Here is a 21,248-nt window from a genome sequence, read left to right as displayed (position 1 = left end):
CCTCTCTGCAAATGCAGTGCTCATCCCTGACCCAAAAGGCACACAAATGCTGACCATTAAACAAGAGATGGTGTTGCAAGAGTTCAGGATTTGGTTTTCATCAGCACAAATCTGAAATCAGGTAGTAACAACAGCTACAGCAAAAGGTATAGGGGTTACACTAAAGGGAGAGGGAGAGAAGGGAGAGAGAAAAAGAAAAGGGAAAAGGGGGCAGTAAAGGCAAGAGTTTATGGATCCTGGATTCCCTGATCTCTCATTTCTAATGAACCCATACTAATGCATGGCAGAGCAGCCCCATATTACAGATGTGGAAATTAAGGCTCAAGTAGAAGCCACTTGCCAAAGACCACAGAGTAACCTTCCCATTAAAAGAACATGCCTTAGAGCAGTATACTTCCCCTTCCAGACTATCTGGGCAACTTCAGAAGACAAGCAGATAGTCAATCTATCACAAAGCCAATCAACCACCTGTGGGCAGAAAAACAACGTTGGCTAACTTGGATGCTTATCATCTGTACTTCAAGAAAGAGAAATTAGCTAAAAACCTGTTTTGACCTGCTGAAAGCTAATTTTGCTCAGCAGGAGGAGAGGAAATTAAAAAAAAAAAAAAAAGATGGAAAAAGGAAAGGTAGAGGTAGGTCGGAGATCTGTTCATTTTTAAATGGAAAGTGGGAGAGAATTTCTAATAATATCACCATAGTTATGGTGACCCAAGCTGCACCAAAGTAAGGCATTGCCATTTGTGCCTGGGTCACGGTCAGCATGATTCACCCGTGAAGTCAAGGTCACTCACCAGTCGTTCCTAGCTTAGCTTGAGACAGGCCCTAAAGGAAATGCCTAGGAAATCATTCGCTCTTGCCAGGTAAGGACAAACGTAAGCTAAGTGGAGCGGGAACATCCTGTGTAACCTACTGAGAAGGACCCTCCCCACCATATACACTAACTGGGAGAAGTGCTCCTCCCTGACTCCAACCAACTGCTCCGGGTGGAGACTGACAATCGGAACCCTGTCCCTGACGCAGGCTGGGCCACTCCCAGTTCCCCCATCCCCTGGCACGGTGATCTGGCGGGTCTGGGTATGTGACCAGTATTAGTCCAATTAGAGCCCTCCCTTGGGATTTTCTATCAGAAGCTGGGAAAAGCTCTTGCCTCCCTGATAATGAGACTAAAGCCAGAGGCAGTGGTTCCCATGTGGTAGAGACAGCTGGCCTGAGAGAATAAAGCCAACATCAGAAGAGAAACAAATGAGAGAAAATTAGCAGGTTCCAGGACATGCCGCCCCGACTCCCCCGCCCACCCCCGGGGATACTGAAATGTGCAGATGCTCAAGTTCCTTATATAAAATGATGTAGTATTTGCACATAACCTATGCACGTCCTCTTGCATGCTTTAAATATCTCTAGATTACTTATAATACCTAATACAATGTAAATAGTTATAAATACAATGTAAATGCTATGTAAATGAAGTTTTGCCTTTTGGAACTTTCTGGGATTATTTTTTCCCAAATATTTTCCATCTGCAGGTTGGCTGAATCCAAGGATGCAGGTATAGAGAACCGACTGCACACCATAATTGAAGTATAACAGCTAATGGCATTTGAGTGCTTGGACACAATTTTCCCTAAGGCCAGGCTGCATTCTTATTCTTCCTGAGGTTTGGTGAGCTAAGCCAAAAAACAAAAACAAAAACAAAACACCTCTTTTATTGTTTGAGCTAATTCGTGTTCACCAACAACCAAGAATCCTAACATCCCCTGATTCTTATCATCAATTGGCATCAAAAATTACATTAAGTAGGTATACAGTGTGGTGTGGAAATGGTAGCACCACCTTTGGAGTTAGGCAGATCTGGATTTGAATCCTAGCTCTACCAGCACGAGCTGTGTGACCCTGCAGGAGGCCAAATTACAGAGCCTCCTGAAGCCTGTTTCCTTGGCTGTCAGGTGGGAACAGTAATTCCTACTTGATGGTAGATACTAAGGGCTCAATAAATAAGAGGAACTACATATGAGATACGCAGGATTTAGAGTTCAATGTCTCTGAAGCTTGGGGGAAAAATAAGAGCTAACATTTGTTTGAGAAAAAACACAAGCAACATAGAAAATCAGGTCCTGCTCGGTGGGGTTCCTACCTATGTGGGCCCTCCCCAACCCCCCACCCCACCCCGTCAGTGCCAAGAGGATCCATGCTGTTCCCCAATAGTCTCTGAATCGTTCATCACTCTTGCTAGTCTCTAATCCAGATGCCTTCTGTATTCATATTCATTCTACCATCCTTCTAGTCTTTTTTGTTTGTTGGAGGGGAGGGGGGAGAAAGGGTTACCTCAAAAGTAACCCCTTAATTACCTCCCTTCACCTACAGGAGGGAGCTCCACCAACTATCTGCACCAGGTAAGTTTTGCTAGAATACTCAGGGACTTTGGCCTGGGCTGTGTCTGGGATGGACTTGATGCTCACTGGGAGCTGGGGTCGGGGTGGGAGCCCTTCCTCCTGCCCCTGGACAAAGCAGAGAAAGCCAAGCTTCAGAGCACGCAGGACAAGGCGGCCCAACATGGAGAGAGGTTGCCTGGGATCCCAGTGGTCTTCCATCCCTGCCCTGTCCCTTCCTGAGCACGGGCAACATCTGGCCCTTGGGCTGCGCAAGGGCCCCCAGATCCTTATAAGGAAGTCCTCTGTTCTGTTTACACTGACTCAAGTTGGTTTCTGTTACTTGTAACAAAGAATCCTCACCAAGAGGCTCCCACCTCCTCCGGGAAGCCTCGCCTGACCCCTCTACACCCACAAGGCTCCCGTCTCCCTGGAGCTCTTACCATGTATGTCACTTGTCATGTTAGTAGGTTTGCCAACTTCTTTTAGTCACATTTTTTCCTCTTAAAAAATCCAAACATCCACAAAAGTAGAGAGAGTGTAACCATGTACCCAACATCAGCTTCAACAATTATCTACGCATTGCCAGTCTTGTTTCAACCAAAACCCTCAGTTTTTCCTTTGTGGGGTTGGGAGGGCACAAATATTTTAAGGCAAATTCCAGACCTTATGTCAATTCATTCATAAACCTTTTATCCAATTTTTAAGGTATAGTCTTGCTTCTTTGATTAGGACTACAAGCTTCTTAGGAGCCCAGCATTATATGTTCAATGGGCTTTTAAACACCACAAACTTGACTCTGTTACACACACGTGGTCCACGAGTTTCCTCTTCATCTGGTCCTGAGGACAGTTCCAGGAGATGGAGAAGGAAGCAAGATCACCACTAAATGAATGAAGGTAAGGCTCAGAAGTGATGAGGGACTCTGACAGGATCACTCAGGGAGCCAATGGCCGAGCCTGAGGGAACCTTCCATGAGGTTCCGGCCGCAGCCAGGACGCTAAAGGGAAAGGGAAGCAGTGGCTCTGAGGCCACTTGGTGGGTAGCAGCTTTCTGAGGACTCACTGCCTGCCACTACCAGCCAATGAAAGCACCGCACACAGTTCACAAGGCGGCAGGCACTTACCTCCAACAATAAATTTTGAAACATGTTGTTTCCAAATGGAAAAAGCAAATCCCACCATGTTTGTTTCTAATTAACTCGGTGCTATTAAGCCTAATGCTGGTTCCCACCCTCAAGCTGAGATGCTCCACTAGACTACGTTGTCACTCTGTAGCGTTGGGCATGGTGAGCTGGGCTCCACCTTGCTAGGGTAATGATTAACAAAATCTGCCCCTTCTTTGGTCACCAGGTCACCAGACTTCCAAGTCAAACCAGCTCTCCTGGGCCCACAGTCCTCCTCAGGAAGTTATCTGTAACTGAGGAGAGTGGCAGTACCCCCAGCCCCGAGTTTCCCTTAGAAATGAGGCTTTGTGATGTGAGAAGGAGCAGGACACAGCTCTGCCGGGATCACCTCTCAGACTAGGGTAACAGGTCTTTCCTAAAGGGAGGAGGCACAGCCTTAGGCCTTGGGTCCCTTCCACCACCCGCCTTGGGGAGGGCCATGGGGCAAACCTTGTGGCTTCCTTCCCTTGCCTTCCCCATCTGTCCACACCAGCACCTGGCCTCTGCTCTCAGGGGTTTGTAGGATAATCTGTCCCAACCTGTGTCCTCTTCACCCTCCACTCGGTGACTACCCTGACTCAGACCCACGTTCTTTCTTCCGGAGCCATGGCAACAGCCTCCTAATTGACCTCTCTCCCCTCTCGCCTCACCTTAGCGGCAGCAGCCAGAGGCCTCCTCCTCCAAGGACAGCTTGCCTCCCCTCCCTGTGCAGGAGTGGCCCTCGGGTCCCCACTGTCCAGGCTAAAATCCAGTCCCCGCGCATGGCGGGGAAGACCCTCCTCAATCGCGTCAACTAATTCTCACTTAACTCCCACCAGTTACCACCAGGAATCCTTTGTTCTAAACACCCTGAACGACTTGCTATTTCCTGCAAGGACATATATCTATATTTCCCTGCCTGTGTGTCATCATGACTCATGTGTTTCCCTCTACCTGGAATTCCTTTCACTGACACTGTCACTTGCGTAACTTCTCCCTATGCTTCAGAGCTCAGCCCAAATACCACCTCCTCCACGATGCTTCCCTAAAGGGATCTGAGGAAGCGCTTTCCCTCCTCCAGCGTCCCATCTGCCTCACTTGAGATGCTAAGAAACAAACTTGTCTGGAGGCATAATCCATCGCTGTGGGTCTAGCACTGAGGTAATTCTAGAGAACATGACTCACATTTCTAACGAGAGACCACATACTGGATTCCAGCTACCAATCAGCCACTCTCTGTTTCTCTCCATCGGTTAGGTGGGGCAGTCTAGACAGAGTCCAAAGGAATCTGTTCTCCCTGTAAATTCACTGCCCCCTTGAGGCTGTCACCACACGGCTGGGGGATGAGAGTGGTGGGCAAAGGAAGCAGAGGTGTAGCCAAGGCCACCCCCTGGACACCATGGGCAACCTATGGGTCGAGGCTCGGATGACACTGCCCTGCCACACACGGACAGGGACTTGCTCAGGACAGAGCCCTGTGCGCAGCCTCAGGGGCCACCCTGACTCTCCGCAGGGAAGCCTGGCTGGCAGGACGTCAGGAAAGCTCCGGCAGGGAGGACAGTGCCTTGCAAGGGTCACAGAAGCAGCCACTCAGAAACTCATCACATGCGCGTCTGCCACCAACAGCTTGTAAAACAACAAAACAAAAACTAACTCGGGCCACTTCAAATCTTGCCTATCAGCGCCAATGGCAAGTCTGACTGAAGGGAGAGGAAGACTTTAGAGGTTGAAATCCTGACCGTTGTGAGGGCCCTGCTCCTCTGGAGGCTGTGGCTGGGGTCCCTCGAAGTGCCCTGGAGATTCCCAGCTGTCCCCAGGACGGGGATCCACAAACACTCTCATAGTCTCTGCACAGGGCTTAAATCTCATCCTGACCCGAGAGCTCCCTGTTTTCACAAAACTCTTCACCCCGGGCAGTTAGGAGCTCTTCTGGAGGGTCCTCTGAGCCGGAAGGTCCCAAGGTACAAACGACTCTAGCTCTGCAGAGAACCATCACAGCTTGCTGCAATCACAGTCTGGCTGGGCGTCCCCTCAGGCCAGCTTTCTCAGTACACTGCAGCCCAGGCCACTAATTCAGTGCCGGGCATAAAGATCAGGGAGATTACACACTGCTTCATCTGACAAGAGTCAGAGAAAGATAAGCGGAGACTTAATTTAACACTGTTCTCAGCATTTATTGATCTTCATCTGCCAGCAACTCCCAGGCAGAAACTATTCACCAGCTAAGTTGTATGAACTCTGCATTGATCTAAATCACGTAATGCTTCTTCAGGGTCTTAATCAAAACAAGACTTTTTTGTTTGTTTGTTTATTTACTTATTTTGGCTGCACCGGGTCTTAGTTGCGGCACCTGGGATCTTTTAGTTGCGGCATGAGGGAATCTTTTTTAGTTGCAGCACGTGGACTCTTAATTAATTGTGGCACATGGACTTCTTAGTTGCAGCATGCGGGCTTCTTAGTTGGGGCATGCGGACTGTTAGTTGTGGCATGCAAACTCTTAGTTGCAGCATGCATGCGGGATCTAGTTCCCTGACCAGGGATCAAACCCGGGCCCCCTGCTTTGGGAGCATGGAGTCTTACCCACTGGACCACCAGGGAAGTCCCAAAACAAGATCTTGATAATGACAGGGGTCTAAGAAGCATGGTGGGCTGGCAATGCAAATCACTGCTTTAAATGGCATGAAGCACAGCTGTATCTGAGCCCTCCCATACACACCTTAACTCATAGCCTAACTACTTAGGTCAGCTTTGGTTGAACTAGACCTCTGACCTCCTGCCACAGTAAGTGGAAAGACTACACAGAAACCTTTGGAGCTAAGCTCTCTCAGAGCTCCAGGATCGGGGAAATACCCTCTCTCCTACCCATGCCATACACCGTTTTCATGAAGCACCTAAAGTTAATCAACTTACAGCTGACTTTTGTGCTTAAATTCTAAAGCTTTCTCAGTTGGGGGATTCTTCTTCCCCTTAACTCAGTGGTCAGGAAGCTTTTTCTGTAAAAGGACCAGAGAGCAAATATTTTAAGGCTTTGAGGCCCACACAATCTCTTTCACAAGCAACTATTCAACTCTGCCATTACAGCACAAAAGCAGCCACAGACAACACTTAAATAAGCCTGGCTGTGTTCCAATAAAACGTCTTTATGGACACCGAAATTTGAATTTCACATAATTATCATGTGTCACAAAATTCTGAAAAACAAATCTTAGCTCGCAGGCCGTACAAAAATAGCCAGCAGGCTGTGAGCTGCCAATTTTGCCCACCCCTGCCTTAAATGCTTAATTATTGTTTTGATCCTGTGTTAGCAGTTTTCTGTCTTTCTGACCCAATGCTTAATATTATCTATAGTGGAACAACTTTTTTCATCGTAATTTGCTTGCTTTCAGAATCTGTTCCTCCCATCCTCTAGTTACAGAACTCCTCTTTTTCATTGGGGATATGCTCCTCCACGATAGCGAGTGTTCCTGCTAGGGTGCCAATGAAGGGACCCCATCAATCCTGCCCAAGAGGTAGTTTCACAACTCAGGATGGCCCACCACACTACTCTAGTCCCCTGGACACAACAAATGGTCCAGGACTGGGCAGGGTCTCCAAGCAGAGCCGACTAGTGATTCAAGCACTGACCTAGATGCTGAGGAGACTGGGCGGAGCTTTCTCTGGGATACGGAGCACTAAGGACTAGATGTATTGGGCTAGTGAGGTCCGTGCTGCCCCCAGTGAAGAGAATCTGACCGAAAAGGAAGCCCACATAAGGAGGAGTAAAGCCAAGAGGTGACCAGAGTCCTGAGGCTATCATTTCAACCCCGTATTCATCCCTGCCTTTGGACCTCCTGGTAACTCAAGCCAATGCACTCCCTCTTTTGCTTAAGTAGTCCTGAGTTAGGTTTCTGACACAGCCAAAGAATCCTGACTAATTGTATCACATCAGATTCTATTTGACAGCTGGCAGCGTGGCGATTCATGCACAGAACAATGACACTGGCTGTGCTCCACCACGCATGAGAATCACTTACAGATATGTCTCTTTTCCCCTGTTACACTCTAAGCCCCCAGAGGACACGAGTCATTTATGAGCCATCTTTATGCCCTCTGCAGTGATTCACCCAGTACCTTGCACTTGGTAGGTATTCAGTGAATATTTTACAATACGAATTGACTTTTCTTTGATGGGGGAAACGTCTATGAGAAGGGCAAGTAACCACGGAGGAACATGTGTGTGTACCTACCCACGACTATCCACCAGAATGTCACCCAGAGATTTCAGAGAAAACGTACACTCCCAGAGGGACCACAGATCTAATCCCCACCTCCCGATCAACAGCCCATAAACCACGCACACCAGGCTGAGCCACACAGACGGCTGCTCCCTTTGAACACCCGGAGGAAACAGAATGTCCGCACGACACCAAGGCAGATCACAGTGGACCGCTTCGCCGTGGATGAAATCCAGAATAGCTGGCCACAACTTCAGACACGGCGAATACTGGCTTTACTTGTCCTGCCCAAGAAGTCCTGTCCCACAATGGCAGAGACCAAGCACTTCAGGAACCAGAGTGAGAACCTGCTGATCTCTGGGATGCTGTACAGTACGGACACGTTGGAAACACAGGAAAGGCAGCCACAGGCACACCCACAGCAGTGCAGCTCACCAGCACCAGGACATGCTCAGCCGGTCGGAGAAAGGAGACTGAAAAACTTCCAAGAGTCTACTACCTAGCTGGAAAAACAGGACCTAAGCAGTACCTGAAAACAGTTGTTCACCCCCCAAGTACCATTACTGTACTTCCTCTCACTTAAAAAGTAATCTGGGGACTTCCCTGGTGGCGCAGTGGTTGAGAATCTGCCTGCCAATGCGGGGGACGCGGGTTCGAGCCCTGGCCCGGGAAGATCCCACATGCTGTGGAGCACCTAGGCCCCTGCTCCACAACTGCTGAGCGACCCCCACTCTCCGCAACTAGAGAAGGCCCACACACAGCAACGAAGACCCAGTGCAGCCAAAAATAAATAAATAAAAATAAATTTATTAAAAAAAAAAAAAGTAATCTGTAAGTGCAGGTATGCCTCATTTTGTATCACCGACATATTCCCACCCCCTAAAAAAAAGTTTGAATCAAACTGATATAATTTGCTTGCCTTCTTGAAGAGTCTGTGAGAAACTGTATTTGAAAAATCCTCTAGTGAATGTTTTGAAAAAGCAAAGAAGTGCCCCTAGGGCAACTTGTGCTGTAAGTTACTTTTGTACATTAGTTTTACTTAGAGCAGGGCACACCTAGACATCACTTCCAATCTAATAATTTAAAATCCCGTCACCTTTGCCCACAGATGTGCCAACCTGTACCCACACTCAGTAGGAAGGGATGGTCGCTTGATACTTGCATGACTGTCGTGGGAGCGCACGCTTAGAGGCAGTCACGGCGGCCCCCTCTGGGAGGTGACTGAGCCTGCAGCCCCCCCAGTGAGGCGAAGAAGGGCCCGCTGGCCCAGCAGCAGCATCCCTGTGGGAGCCGTGGACTCGGGCAGCTGCTTTTCTGCCTGAGTGACCCAGCCACCCAAACCAGAGCAGCCCTCCCTGGTCCCTATCCCAACACAGTCTGGGGGTTCAGCTTTTCAAAGGCTTCTCTATACTTTTCCAGGATCCTTCCAGTGAATATGTTTTGAGAAGCTTAAACCAAGTTAGGCTGGTTTCTGTTGTTGGCAATCATAAAAGCCTACTAATTCATCTGCTAAGCAGCAGCTAACAAATATTAAGTGTCTACCATGTGCCAAGCACTATTCTAAGTGCTTTGCAGGCATTATCTCAATCCTCACAACCTTTAAGTAGGCTCTATTTTCTCCACTTTTCTGAGGTTTGGAGAAGTTACATTACTTGCCCAAGGTTACACAGTTAAGTAGCACAGTCAGCATTAGAACCCTGAACTTCTATCACTGTGACAGAGTGAAAAAACTGGCCATAATATTTTGTAGCTCCTCCCAACAAGAGATAAAGTGCATCCCTCTACTTTCTGAATCTTTCTGAATCTTGGCTTGGCCACGTGACTTGCTTTAGCCAATAAGACATTACCAAAAAACCTGACACAAGCACAGGCTTAAATGGTGCTTGAGTATTGGGGTTACCCCCTCTTGCTACTGAAACCCCAAGACCGTCATGGGAAGAAGCCAAGGGGTTAGCCTCCCAGAGGATGACTGAAAACATGGGGAAGAAGGCCCTGCCATCCCACAGAACTGTACAAGGTAATAAGCTGTTGTTGTTTTAAAACTACTAAGTGTTGGTGTGGTTTATTACACAGCAAAAACTAACTGAAATAATCACTGAGCTATCCCCACCAAGTCAGTACCAACAAGTAAAGAATTTTTAAAAACATGAGGCAGAAAAAAAGCCTCTTTATTCTTCCCCTTTTTTCCTCAAGGACAGAATGAGAAGAAATGGAGTTTAAATTTCATCAGGAAAGAATATATTTAGAGCAGAGGAGGAACTTACTGGCAGTGAGAAAGCCTAAAGACAGAGGCAGAGAGTCTCTCTCTCTCATTCTCACCCTAACTCAGCTTCCAGGAATCGTTCACTCATTGTGCTTCTGGCTAAGAAATCGAGTTGTGTAAGAGTACCATTTCCAGGCCAGGCCTTCCAGTGAATTCTTTCAGGATTCTTTCTGGAGAAGACCCACAAACAGCAGGAGGCTGAAAAGCTGAGCGGCCAGGCCAGGGCTGCCTGTACACACACTGCTCACTGGAGCAGAAGTCCTTCTAGTGACTCCCCCTTCTCGGCTGGGCAGGGCGTGAACCCTCCACCAAGACATCTGTTCAGAGACCCGTCTGGCTCACAAAGCAGCTCTGCATGCCAAACAGCAATAAATGGTGGAGCCAGAAAAGAAATTCCTGGAAGAGTGGGGGCAGCAGCACCAGGCGGAAGGGGAAAGCAAGCTGGTTATTCCAGGAATGAGCTGAAACCTTCCTCTCTTTGGAACGAAAATAAAGTGAGCCCTCCATCAGCAATGCAGAGCATGGCACATACTAGGCACATGGTAGAGAAAAAACCAGGACTAGATTCATGACTGGGTTAAAAGCAGAGGACATGGGTTCTTAGCCCAGCTTCACTGTTGATTCCTGTGTGTTCTGGCACAAGTCAGTCACACACACACCCATTTAACAGACCTTTCAGGAGGAGCTAGTCTGCTATCATGTTGGGGACTAGGGATACAAAGATGAATTCGACGTGTTCCCTGATTTGAAGAAATTCACAGACTAGCGAGAGAGACATATAAACTCTCTGAGCTTTGGTTTCTACATCTATAAAACAGGAAAAACACCTATTTCAGAAGGTTGTTTGGAATAATAAGTGAGATAAGTTGCATAAAGCACCTAATACAGCACTTGGCACATAACAGGTCCTCAGTAAACAATGATCATTATTTATTACAAGAAAGGGAAGGACACTGTGTCAAAGGAATACAGAGGCAGAACACTTAATCCACTTTGGGAAGGGGCTGGTTCATGGAAAGCCTCTTGTAAGAAGAGATGTTTGAGCTAAACAGTAACATTATTACAATTAGCTAACACTTATTAACGACTTTAATTTTCACGACTATATGAAATAAGTATATAATTTGCAATTATTGCTCTTTGGCATGAATTATCCTCATTTTACAGATGAATAAATAACTCAGAGAGTTTATACACCCTATCTGTAAGAGAGTTGGGATTTCAACTTTAACTGGCTGACTCCCAAGCCTCTGTGCCATAGTACTTAAAAAAGGATTAGCATATAGAATGGATAAACAAGGTCCTACTGTATAGCACAGGGAACTACATTCAATATCCTGTGATAAACCATAATGGAAAAGAATATGAAAAAAAAAATGCATACGTACATATAACTGAATCACTTTGCTGTGTAGCAGAAATTAATGCAGCATTGTAAATCAATTATACTTCAATAAAAAAACAGACATGATATATTGATATATTTAAAAAAAAAAAAGGATGAGCAGACTTAGTCTAACAAAGGTGAGTGTGAGGGGGTGGGGTGGGGATTAGAAAGTCAGCATTGCCAGGAAAGGCAACAATAGGAGCAAAGGTGCAGCTCAAAAAAGGAATTCAATCTCACTGCATCTCAGTTTCCTCACAATTTATATAAAGGAATAAGAAGGGCAATTAGCATTTGTTAGGCCCTTTTATATGCAAAACACCTTGCCAGATGCTTTCCATATGTAATTTCATTAATCCTCACAGCAACCTAGGAGCAGGCAAGAGGATTCCATTTTACAGATGGAATGCAATGGAACACCTTTACTCCACCAGATCCTTCTACAACACTGACCTCATGGGTCCCTCTAAGTGAGATTACACATATCATTCGCAGCCCCAGAACACGGCCCCATGCTCAAGAAATGTTGATTCCTCCTCTCCTTTCAGCTACTCCTATTTCCTAGAAATTGACACACTAAAATATTCTAACATAAAACACAGAGGTCTTTAAAAAAACACAGATTAAGATCCATAAATTGCTGGAAAACTGCTCCCCACCTCAAGCCATACCATACCTCCTACTGACACTTTCTTAATTGTCAGTGGTAAGAAGACAAAATGTAGCCAGTGCAGTTAGAAAGCAGAAGGCTTTCTACAGTTTTGCATTTTAAGTGTATAGTTTGATGCATTCTGAAAAAACGTATACACCTGTGAACCCACCACCAAATCAAAATTTAATATTTTGATTACTCCAGTGTTCTGTCATGCCACTTTGAAGTTCACCCTCACTCCAGCCCCTCAGATCCCCAGGCAACCACTGATCTACTTTATTACTGTGTTACTGTGGATTAAATCTGACTGTTCTAGTAGAATCATGCAGTGTGGACTATTTTCTATAAGGCTTCTTTCACTCAGCATAATGTTTTTGAGATTTGTCCAAGTTGTGTGTATCAACAATTTGTTCATTTTTATTGTTGAGCTGTATTCCGCTGTTTGAGAATATTAAAATTTGTTTACTTGCTCATCTGGTGAAATATTTTGGTTGTTTCTAGTTTGGGGCTATCATGAATAAAGATGCTTATGACATTTGTGCACAAGTCTTCGTGCAGACAAATGTCTTCATTTTTCTTAGGTCAATATTGAGAAATGGAGTTGGTGGGTTGTACGGTTTAATTTTAAAAGAAATTACAAACTGTTTTCCAAAGTGACTGTCCCTTTCCCTGGCTGTGTTTAAGAATCTCTCTTTATCACTGATTTTCAACAACTTGACTTTTTTGTTTTTTTTTTTTTTTTTGCTTCTTGCTTTTTTACAGCTTTATTGGTGTATAATTTTCATACAATAAACTCCATATACTTAAAGTATATCACTTGATGAGTACATATATGACCATGCCCACAATCAAGATTATAAACACATCTATCAGCCCCCAAAGTTTCCTCATGCTCCTTTGTAATTCTTCCCTTCCTCCCCTTCCTTCATTCTCCAGGCAACCACTGATTTGTATTTTGTCATTACAGATTAGTCTGCAATTTCTAGAATTATGTAAATAGATTCACACAGTATGTGACACAGCTCTTTGTTTCTTTCACGCAGCATCACTCTTTTAAGATTCATCCATACTGCTGCAAGTTATCAATGGTTTATTCTTTTTATTGCTAAGCAGTATACTATTGTATGGATATACCACAATTTGTTTATGCATTCAACTGTTGATGGACATTTGGGTTGTGTCTAGTTTTCGGCTATTACAAATAAAACTACTATGAACATTCAGGTACAAGGGCCTGATTGGACCTATGCTTTCTTTCTTTCTTTAGGGAAAATCCTAGGAGTGAAATGGTTGAATGTATCATAGATACATGCTTAACATTTTATGAAACTGATCAGCTGTTTTCCGGCACAACTGCACCGTTTCACATTCCTATCAGCAGTGACTGAGAGTTCCTGTTGCTCCACGTCCTCAATAACATAGAGCTACTCTCTACAGACATTCTAGTGGGCGTGTAGCAGTAACTCATTGTGGCTTTAACTTACATTTCCCTAACGATGTTGAATATCTTCTCATGTGCTTATTTCCCATTCGCGTATCTTTTTTAGTAAAGTGTCTGTTCAAATCTTTTACCCATTTTTTTTTCAGAAGTCACAACTAGTTCTGATATTTTATTGTTCCAAGGATATCATAGTTTATTTTTTTTTCAGGTATTGTTGACATACAACATTATGGTAGTTTGAGCTGTACAACATAAGGATTCGTTATTTGTATACATTGTGAAATAATCACAATAAGTCTAAATGAGATCTGTCACCAGATACAAGTACATTATTTTTTCTTTTATGAGAATTTTTAAGGTCAACTCTCTTAGCAACTTTCACGTATTCAATATAATATTATTATCTATGGTCAGCATGTTGTTTCTGACATCTCATGACTTATTTATAGCTGAAAGTTTGTACCTTTTCACCTTCAGGCATTTCACCCCAAACACCTCCTGCCTCTGGCATCCGCCAGTCTGTTCTATCTGAGCTGGGATTTTTCTTTTTTTTTTTTAAAGATTCCACATGTAAGGGAGATCATGAAGTATTTGTCTTTCTCTGAGTTACTTCACTTAGCATAATGCCCTCAAGGTCCTTTCATGTTATCACATGGCAAGATTTCATTTTTTATTTGGCTGAATAATATTCCATTGTATATCTGTACCACAGTTTCTTTATCCAGTCATCTGTCATTGGACAATGGGTTGTTTCCCTATCTTGGCTATTGTAAATAGTGCTGCTGTGAGCCTAGGGGTGCATATATCTTTTCAAATTAGTGTTTTCCATTTCTTCAGAAGTGGGATTGCTGGGCCATATGGTAGTTCCACTGTTAATTTTCTGAGGAAATGCTATACTCTTTTCCATGGTGACTGCACCAATTTCCATTCCCACCAACACTTCACAAGGGTTCCCTTTTCTCAACATCCTCTCCAACATTTGCTATTTCTTGTCTTTTTTTTCTTGAATTTTTGAATTTTATTTTATTTATTTTTTATACAGCAGGCTCTTATTAGTTATCTATTTTATACATATTAGTGTATACATGTCAATCCCAATCTCCCAATTCATCACACCACGCCCGACCCCCCGCCACCTCCCCCACTTGGTGTCTCTATTTCTGTGTCTCTACATCTGTGCCTCTATTTCTACCCTGCAAACCAGTTCATTTGTACCATTTTTCTAGGTTCCACATATATGCGTTAATATATGATATTTGTTTTTCTCTTTCTGACTTACTTCACTCTGTGTGACAGTCTCTAGATCCATCCACGTCTCTACAAATGACCCAATTTTGTTCCTTGTTATGGCTGAGTAATATTCCATTGTATATATGTACTACATCTTCTTTATCCATTCGTCTGTTGATGGATATTTAGGTTGCCTCCATGACCTGGCTATTGTAAATAGTGCTGCAGTGAACATTGGGGTGCATGTATCTTTTTGAATTATGGTTTTCTCTGGGTATATGCCCAATAGTGGGATTGCTGGGTCATATGGTAATTCTATTTTTAGTTTTTTAAGAAACCTCCATACTGTTCTCCACAGTGGCTATATTAATTTACATTCCCACCAACAGTGCAAGTGGGTTCCCTTTTCTCCACACCCTCTCCAGCATTTGTTTGTAGATTTTCTGATGATGCCCATTCTAACTAGTGTGAGGTGATACCTCATTGTAGTTTTGATTTGTATTTCTCTAATAATCAGTGATGTTGAACAGCTTTTCATGTGCTTCTTGGCCATCTGTATGTCTTCTTTGGAGAAATGTCTATTTAGGTCTTCTGCCCATTTTTGGATTGGGTTGTTTGTTTTTTTAATATTGAGCTGCATTAGCTGTTTATATATTTTGGAGATTAATCCTTTGTCCGTTGATTTGTTTGCAAATATTTTCTCCTATTCTGAGGGTCATCTTTTCATCTTGTTTGTAGTTTCCTCTGCTTTGCAAAAGCTTTGAAGTTTCATTAGGTCCCATTTGTTTATATTTGTTTTTATTTCCATTACTCTAGGAGGTGGATCAAAAAAGATCTTGCTGTGATCTATGTCATAGAGTGTTCTGCCTACGTTTTCTTCTAAGACTTTGATAGTGTCCGGTCTTACATTTAGGTCTCTAATCCACTTTGAGTTTATTTTTGTGTATGGTGTTAGGGAGTGTTCTAATTTCATTCTTTTACATGTAGCTGTCCAGTTTTCCCAGCACCACTTATTGAAGAGACTGCCTTTTCTCCATTGTATATCCTTGCATCCTTTGTCATAGATTAGTTGACCATAGGTGTGTGGGTTTATCTCTGGGCTTTCCATTCTGTTCCATTGATCTATATTTCTGTTTTTGTGCCAGTACCATATTGTCTTGATTACTGCAGCTATGTAGTATAGTCTGAAGTCAGGGAGTCTGATTCCTCCAGCTCCGTTTTTTTCCCTCAAGATTGCTTTGGTTATTCGGGGTCTTTTGTGTTTCCATACAAATTTTAAGATTTTTTGTTCTAGTTCTGTAAAAAATGCCACTGGTAATTTGATAAGGATTGAACTGAATCTGTAGATTGCTTTGGGTAGTATAGTCATTTTCACAATATTGATTCTTCCAATCCAAGAACATGGTATATCTCGCCATCTGTTTGTGTCATCTTCGATTTCTTTCATCAGTGTCTTACAGTTTTCTGAGTACAGGTCTTTTACCTCCTTAGGTAGGTTTATTCCTAGGTATTTTATTCTTTCTGTTGCAATGGTGAATGGGATTGTTTCTTTAATTTCTCTTTCTGCTCTTTCGTTGTTAGTGTATAAGAATGCAAGAGATTTCTGTGCATTAATTTTGTATCCTGCAACTTTACCAGATTCATTGATTAGCTCTAGTAGTTTTCTGGTAGCATCTTTAGGATTCTCTATGTATAGATAGTATGTCATCTGCAAACAGTGACAGTTTGACTTCTTCTTTTCCAGTTTGTATTCTTTTTATTTCTTTTTCTTCTCTGATTGCCATGGTTAGAACTTCCAAAACTATGTTGAATAATAGTGGCGAGTGGACATGCTTGTCTTGTTCCTGATCTTAGAGGAAATGCTTTCAGTTTTTCACCATTGAGAATGATGTTTGCTGTGGGTTTGTCATATATGGCCTTTATTATGTTGAGGTAGGTTCCCTCTATGCCCACTTTCTGGAGAGTTTTTATCATAAATTTTGTCAAAAGCTTTTTCTGCATCTATTGAGATGATCATATGGTTTTTATTCTTCAATTTGTTAATATGGTGTATCACTTTGATTGATTTGCGTATATTGAAGAATCCTTGCATCCCTGGGATAAATCCCACTTGATCGTGGTGTATGATCCTTTTAACATGTTGTTGGATTCTGTTTGCTAGTATTTTGTTGAGGATTTCTACATCTATATTCATCAGTGATATTGGTCTGTAATTTTCTTTTTTTGTAGTATCTATGTCTGGTTTTGGTATCAGGGTGATGGTGGCCTCATAGAATGAGTTTGGGAGTGCTCCTCCCTCTGCAATTTTTTTGGAAGAGTTTGAGAAGGATGGGTGTTAGCTCTTCTCTAAATGTTTGATAGAATTCACCTGTGAAGCTATCTGGTCCTGGACTTTTGTTTGTTGGAAGATTTTTAATCACAGTTTCAATTTCATTACTGGTGACTGGTCTGTTCATATTTTCTATTTCTTCCTGGTTCAGTCTTAGAAGGTTATACCTTTCCAAGAACTTGTCCATTTCTTCCAGGTTGTCCATTTTATTGGCATAGAGTTGCTTGTAGTAGTCTCTTAGGATGCTTTGTATTTCTGCAGTGTCTGTTGTAATTTCTTTTTCATTTCTAATTTTATTGACTTGAGTCCTCTCCCTCTTTTTCTTGATGAGTCTGGCTAATGGTTTCTCAGTTTTGTTTATCTTCTCAAAGAACCAGCTTTTAGTTTTATTGATCTTTGCTATTGTTTTCTTTGTTTCTATTTCATTTATTCTGCTCTGATCTTTATGATTTCTTTCCTTCTGCTAACTTTGGTTTTTGTTTGTTCTTTTTTCTCTAGTTCCTTTAGGTGTAAGGTTAGATTGAGATTTTTCTTGTTTCTTGAGATAGGCCTGTATTGCTATAAACTTCCCTCTTAGAACTGCTTTTGCTGCATCCCATAGGTTTTGGATCGTCGTGTTTTCGTTGTAATTTGTTTCTAGGTATTTTTTGATTTCCTCTTTGATTTCTTCAGTGATCTCTTGGTTATTTAGTAACATACTGTTTAGCCTCCATGTGTTTGTGTTTTTTATGTTTTTTCCCTGTAATTGATTTCTAATCTCATAGCATTGTGGTCACAAAAGGTGCTTGATATGATTTCAATTTTCTTAAATTTACTGAGGCTTGACTTGTGACCCAAGATGTGATCTATCCTGGAGAATGTTCCATGTGCACTTGAGAAGAAAGTGTAATCTGCTGTTTGGGGATGGAATATCCTATAAATATCAATTAAATCTATCTGGTCTATTGTGTTATTTAAAGCTTGTGTTTCCTTATTAATTTTCTGTTTGGATGATCTGTCCATTGGTGTATGTGAGGTGTTAAAGTCCCCCACTATTACAGTTACTGTCGACTTCCCCTTTTATAGCTGTTAGCAGTTGTCTTATGTATTGAGGTGCGCCTATGTTGGGTGCATATGTATTTATAATTGTTATATCTTCTTCTTGGATTGATCCCTTGATCATTATGTAGTGTCCCTCCTTTTCTCTTGTAACATTCTTTATTTTAAAGTCTATTTTATCTGATGTGAGTATTGCTACTCCAGCTTTGTTTTGATTTCCATTTGCATGGGATATCTTTTTCCATCCCCTCACTTTCCGTCTGCATGTGTCCCTTGGTCTGAAGTGGGTGTCTTGTAGAGAGCATATATATTTTTACCAATTTTTAAAAAATTGCATTGTTTATCTTCTTATTATTAGGTTGTCAGAGGTCTTTATATATTCTAGATAAAGTCCTTTGATGGATATATGTTTTGCCCATATTTTCTCTTAGTCCATGGCTTGCCTTTTCATTTTTGTCACAGCGTCTTTGGAAAAGCAAATGTTATTAATTTAGATGAAGCTCAATTTATTGGTTTTTCCGTTATCGTTTGTGCTTTTTATGTCTCATTTTAAAACTCTTTGCTAAAACACAGTAACTAAGATAGTCTCCTATGTTTTCTTTTAGAAGTTTTAAAAGTTTTATGATCCACTGAGAGTTATTTTTGTATATAGCGTGAGGTAATAGTAGAGGTTCATTTTTGTGCATATGGATATCCAATTGTTCAGCATCATTTGTTGAATAGATTCTTCTTCCCCTATTGAACTACTTTGGAATCTTTGCCAAAACTCAATTGACTCTATATGTATGTGTCTGTTTCTGAACTCTTCATTATGTTCTATTTGATCTATTATGCTTAGCTTCACACCAATGCAACACTCTTTTGATTACTGTAGCTTTCTAATAAACCTTGAAGTCAGGTAGTCTAAGTCCCCCAACTTTGTTTTTCCTTTTTAAAGTTGTTTTGGCTATTCTAGGTTCTTTGCATCTCCCTATAAATTTTAGACAAAATTTGTCAACTCTACAAAGGCTACTGGGATTTTCAGTGGGATGGCTTTGAATCTACAGATCAAATAAAGCAAAACTGACATCTTAAGAATACTGATGGTGGGCTTCCCTGGTGGCGCAGTGGTTGAGAATCTGCCTGACAATGCAGGGGACACGGGTTCGAGCCCTGGTCTGGGAAGATCCCACATGCCGCGGAGTAGCTAGGCCCGTGAGCCACAATCACTGAGCCTGCGCGTCTGGAGCCTGTGCTCCGCAACAAGAGAGGCCGCGATAGTGAAGAGGCCCGCGCACCGCGATGAAGAGTGACCCCCACTTGCCGCAACTAGAGAAAGCCCTCGCACAGAAACGAAGACCCAACACAGCCAAAAATAATAAATAAATAAATATTTAAAAAAAAAAAAAAAAAAAAAAAAAAAAAAAAAAAAAAAAAAGAATACTGATGGTGGTTGTGGTTGCATAACAATGTGAATGTACTTAATGCCACTGAACTGTATATTTTCTTTCTTTTTTTAAAATTCTACTTGAACTGTACATTTTTAAATGGTTAAAATGATCAATTTTATGTTATGTATATTTTACAAGTTTAAAAATTTAATTAAAAAAACAATACCTATTCTAAAATTTAGAATGTATTACCTAATATATAATGGCTCATAAGCTGGCCAATTTCACCAGTCCACTCCTCTCTTCCTCCACCATCCCTCCCTAGACCTGTCACTATTAGCACACTGTAGCTAAAGGGACATGGCCGAGAGCACTGTGTTTTTCCATTTGTCTTTCCTCTGGCTTCTTCATCTTTTTTTAAAAAATAAACTTTATTGAGGTATAACTTATATACTGTAAAATGCAACCACTTTAGCGGAAAGTTTGACTTTTGATAAACCCATATACCCACGTATCTACCACCACAATCTAGATATAACATTTCATCACCCCAGGAAGTTCCGTCATGCCTCATTGATGTTAATCTCTCCCTAAACCCTCAGGTAACCATTGATCTACTTTCTGTCCCTATAGATCTGTGTTGTTTTCTCTATAATTTTATATACATAGAAACAGTTTGTACTGTTTTGGGTCAGGCTTCTTTCATCCAGAAGTGTTTTTGATATTCATCAAAACTACATGTGTCGGGCTTCCCTGGTGGCACAGTGGTTAAGAATCCGCCTGCCAACGCAGGGGACACGGGTTCAAGCCCTGATCCGGGAAGATCCCACATGCCGCGGAGCAACTAAGCCCGTGCGCCACAACTACTGAGCCTGCGCTCTAGAGCCCGTGCTCCGCAACAAGAGAAGCCACCGCAATGAGAAGCCCGCGCACCACAATGAAGAGTGGCCCCCACTCGCCGCAACTAGAGAAAGCCCACGCACAGCAATGAAGACCCAACACAGCCAAAAATAAACAAATAAATTAAAAAAAAAAAACCTACATCTGTCAATAGCCTGTTATTTTTATTGCTGAATAATACTCTCTTGTATGGATATATTGTAATTTGTTTATCTCTTTGCCTGTTGAAGAACATTTTAGTTATTTCTACTATGAATATAGCTGCTTTAAACATGTGTATACGAGTCTTTATGGACATATGTTTTCATTTATCTTGAATAAATATCTAAGAGTGGTATGGTTATATGATAAGTGTATGTGTACCTTTATTAAAAGAACCCAGAGTTTCTTTTAGAGTCAAACTCATATCCAGTTAGTCATGGCTTTGGGCCTATGCACAGTCTAGTCCAGTGGGCAGCCAGGGACACTGGGGGCTGGGTAACTAAGTTCTAGCTGGGCATCTGGTCTGTGCATACTGGGTGACTATGTCTGTCACAGCCTCGGGTAACAGGTATACCACATACTAAAAAAAGGATGGTTGTTGCTGCTCCAGATATCAAAGTAAATAGTCAAAGAGTGGTAGTAAAAATCAAAAATACTAGCAAATGGCTTTTATACCAAAACAAAACACAAAAGAGGCTGCAACAACTTTTAGACTTCAGCAAAAATCCAAAACATAACAACTAGCAAATAAATTCTTACCTCTGTGCATAATCTTGTGCTTCTCCCTCAGGTATGTCAGGCCTTTTATTACCTAGGGGAAAGGAAATGTAAAAAGATGGAAACTGAAATAGTGGTGTTTAGAAAATACTCAACCTTTCTATTTTAAAATGATCTAGGAAATATTTCATCTAACATCAAAAATTTGCCTTCTTC

The 21,248-nt window shown here is 42.3% G+C and overlaps 1 protein-coding gene across 1 annotated transcript in view; it reads right to left on the bottom strand.

The window, feature by feature from the left end:
• MAP2K1 (mitogen-activated protein kinase kinase 1) overlaps positions 1 to 21,248 on the bottom strand; it is an 81,129-nt gene that overhangs the window by 15,328 nt on the left and 44,553 nt on the right. The window contains exon 5 of the mRNA XM_082447549.1: positions 21,075 to 21,126. Coding sequence (XP_082303675.1) covers positions 21,075 to 21,126 — 52 coding nt within the window. The remainder of the gene's footprint in view (positions 1 to 21,074; positions 21,127 to 21,248) is intronic.

Source organism: Balaenoptera physalus (assembly GCF_965194825.1).
Source record: "Balaenoptera physalus genome assembly, chromosome: 2".
Lineage (NCBI taxonomy): Eukaryota > Metazoa > Chordata > Mammalia > Artiodactyla > Balaenopteridae > Balaenoptera > Balaenoptera physalus.
The sequence above is the reverse complement of the archived record's forward strand: the minus strand, read 5'-3'. Positions and strand labels throughout refer to the sequence as shown.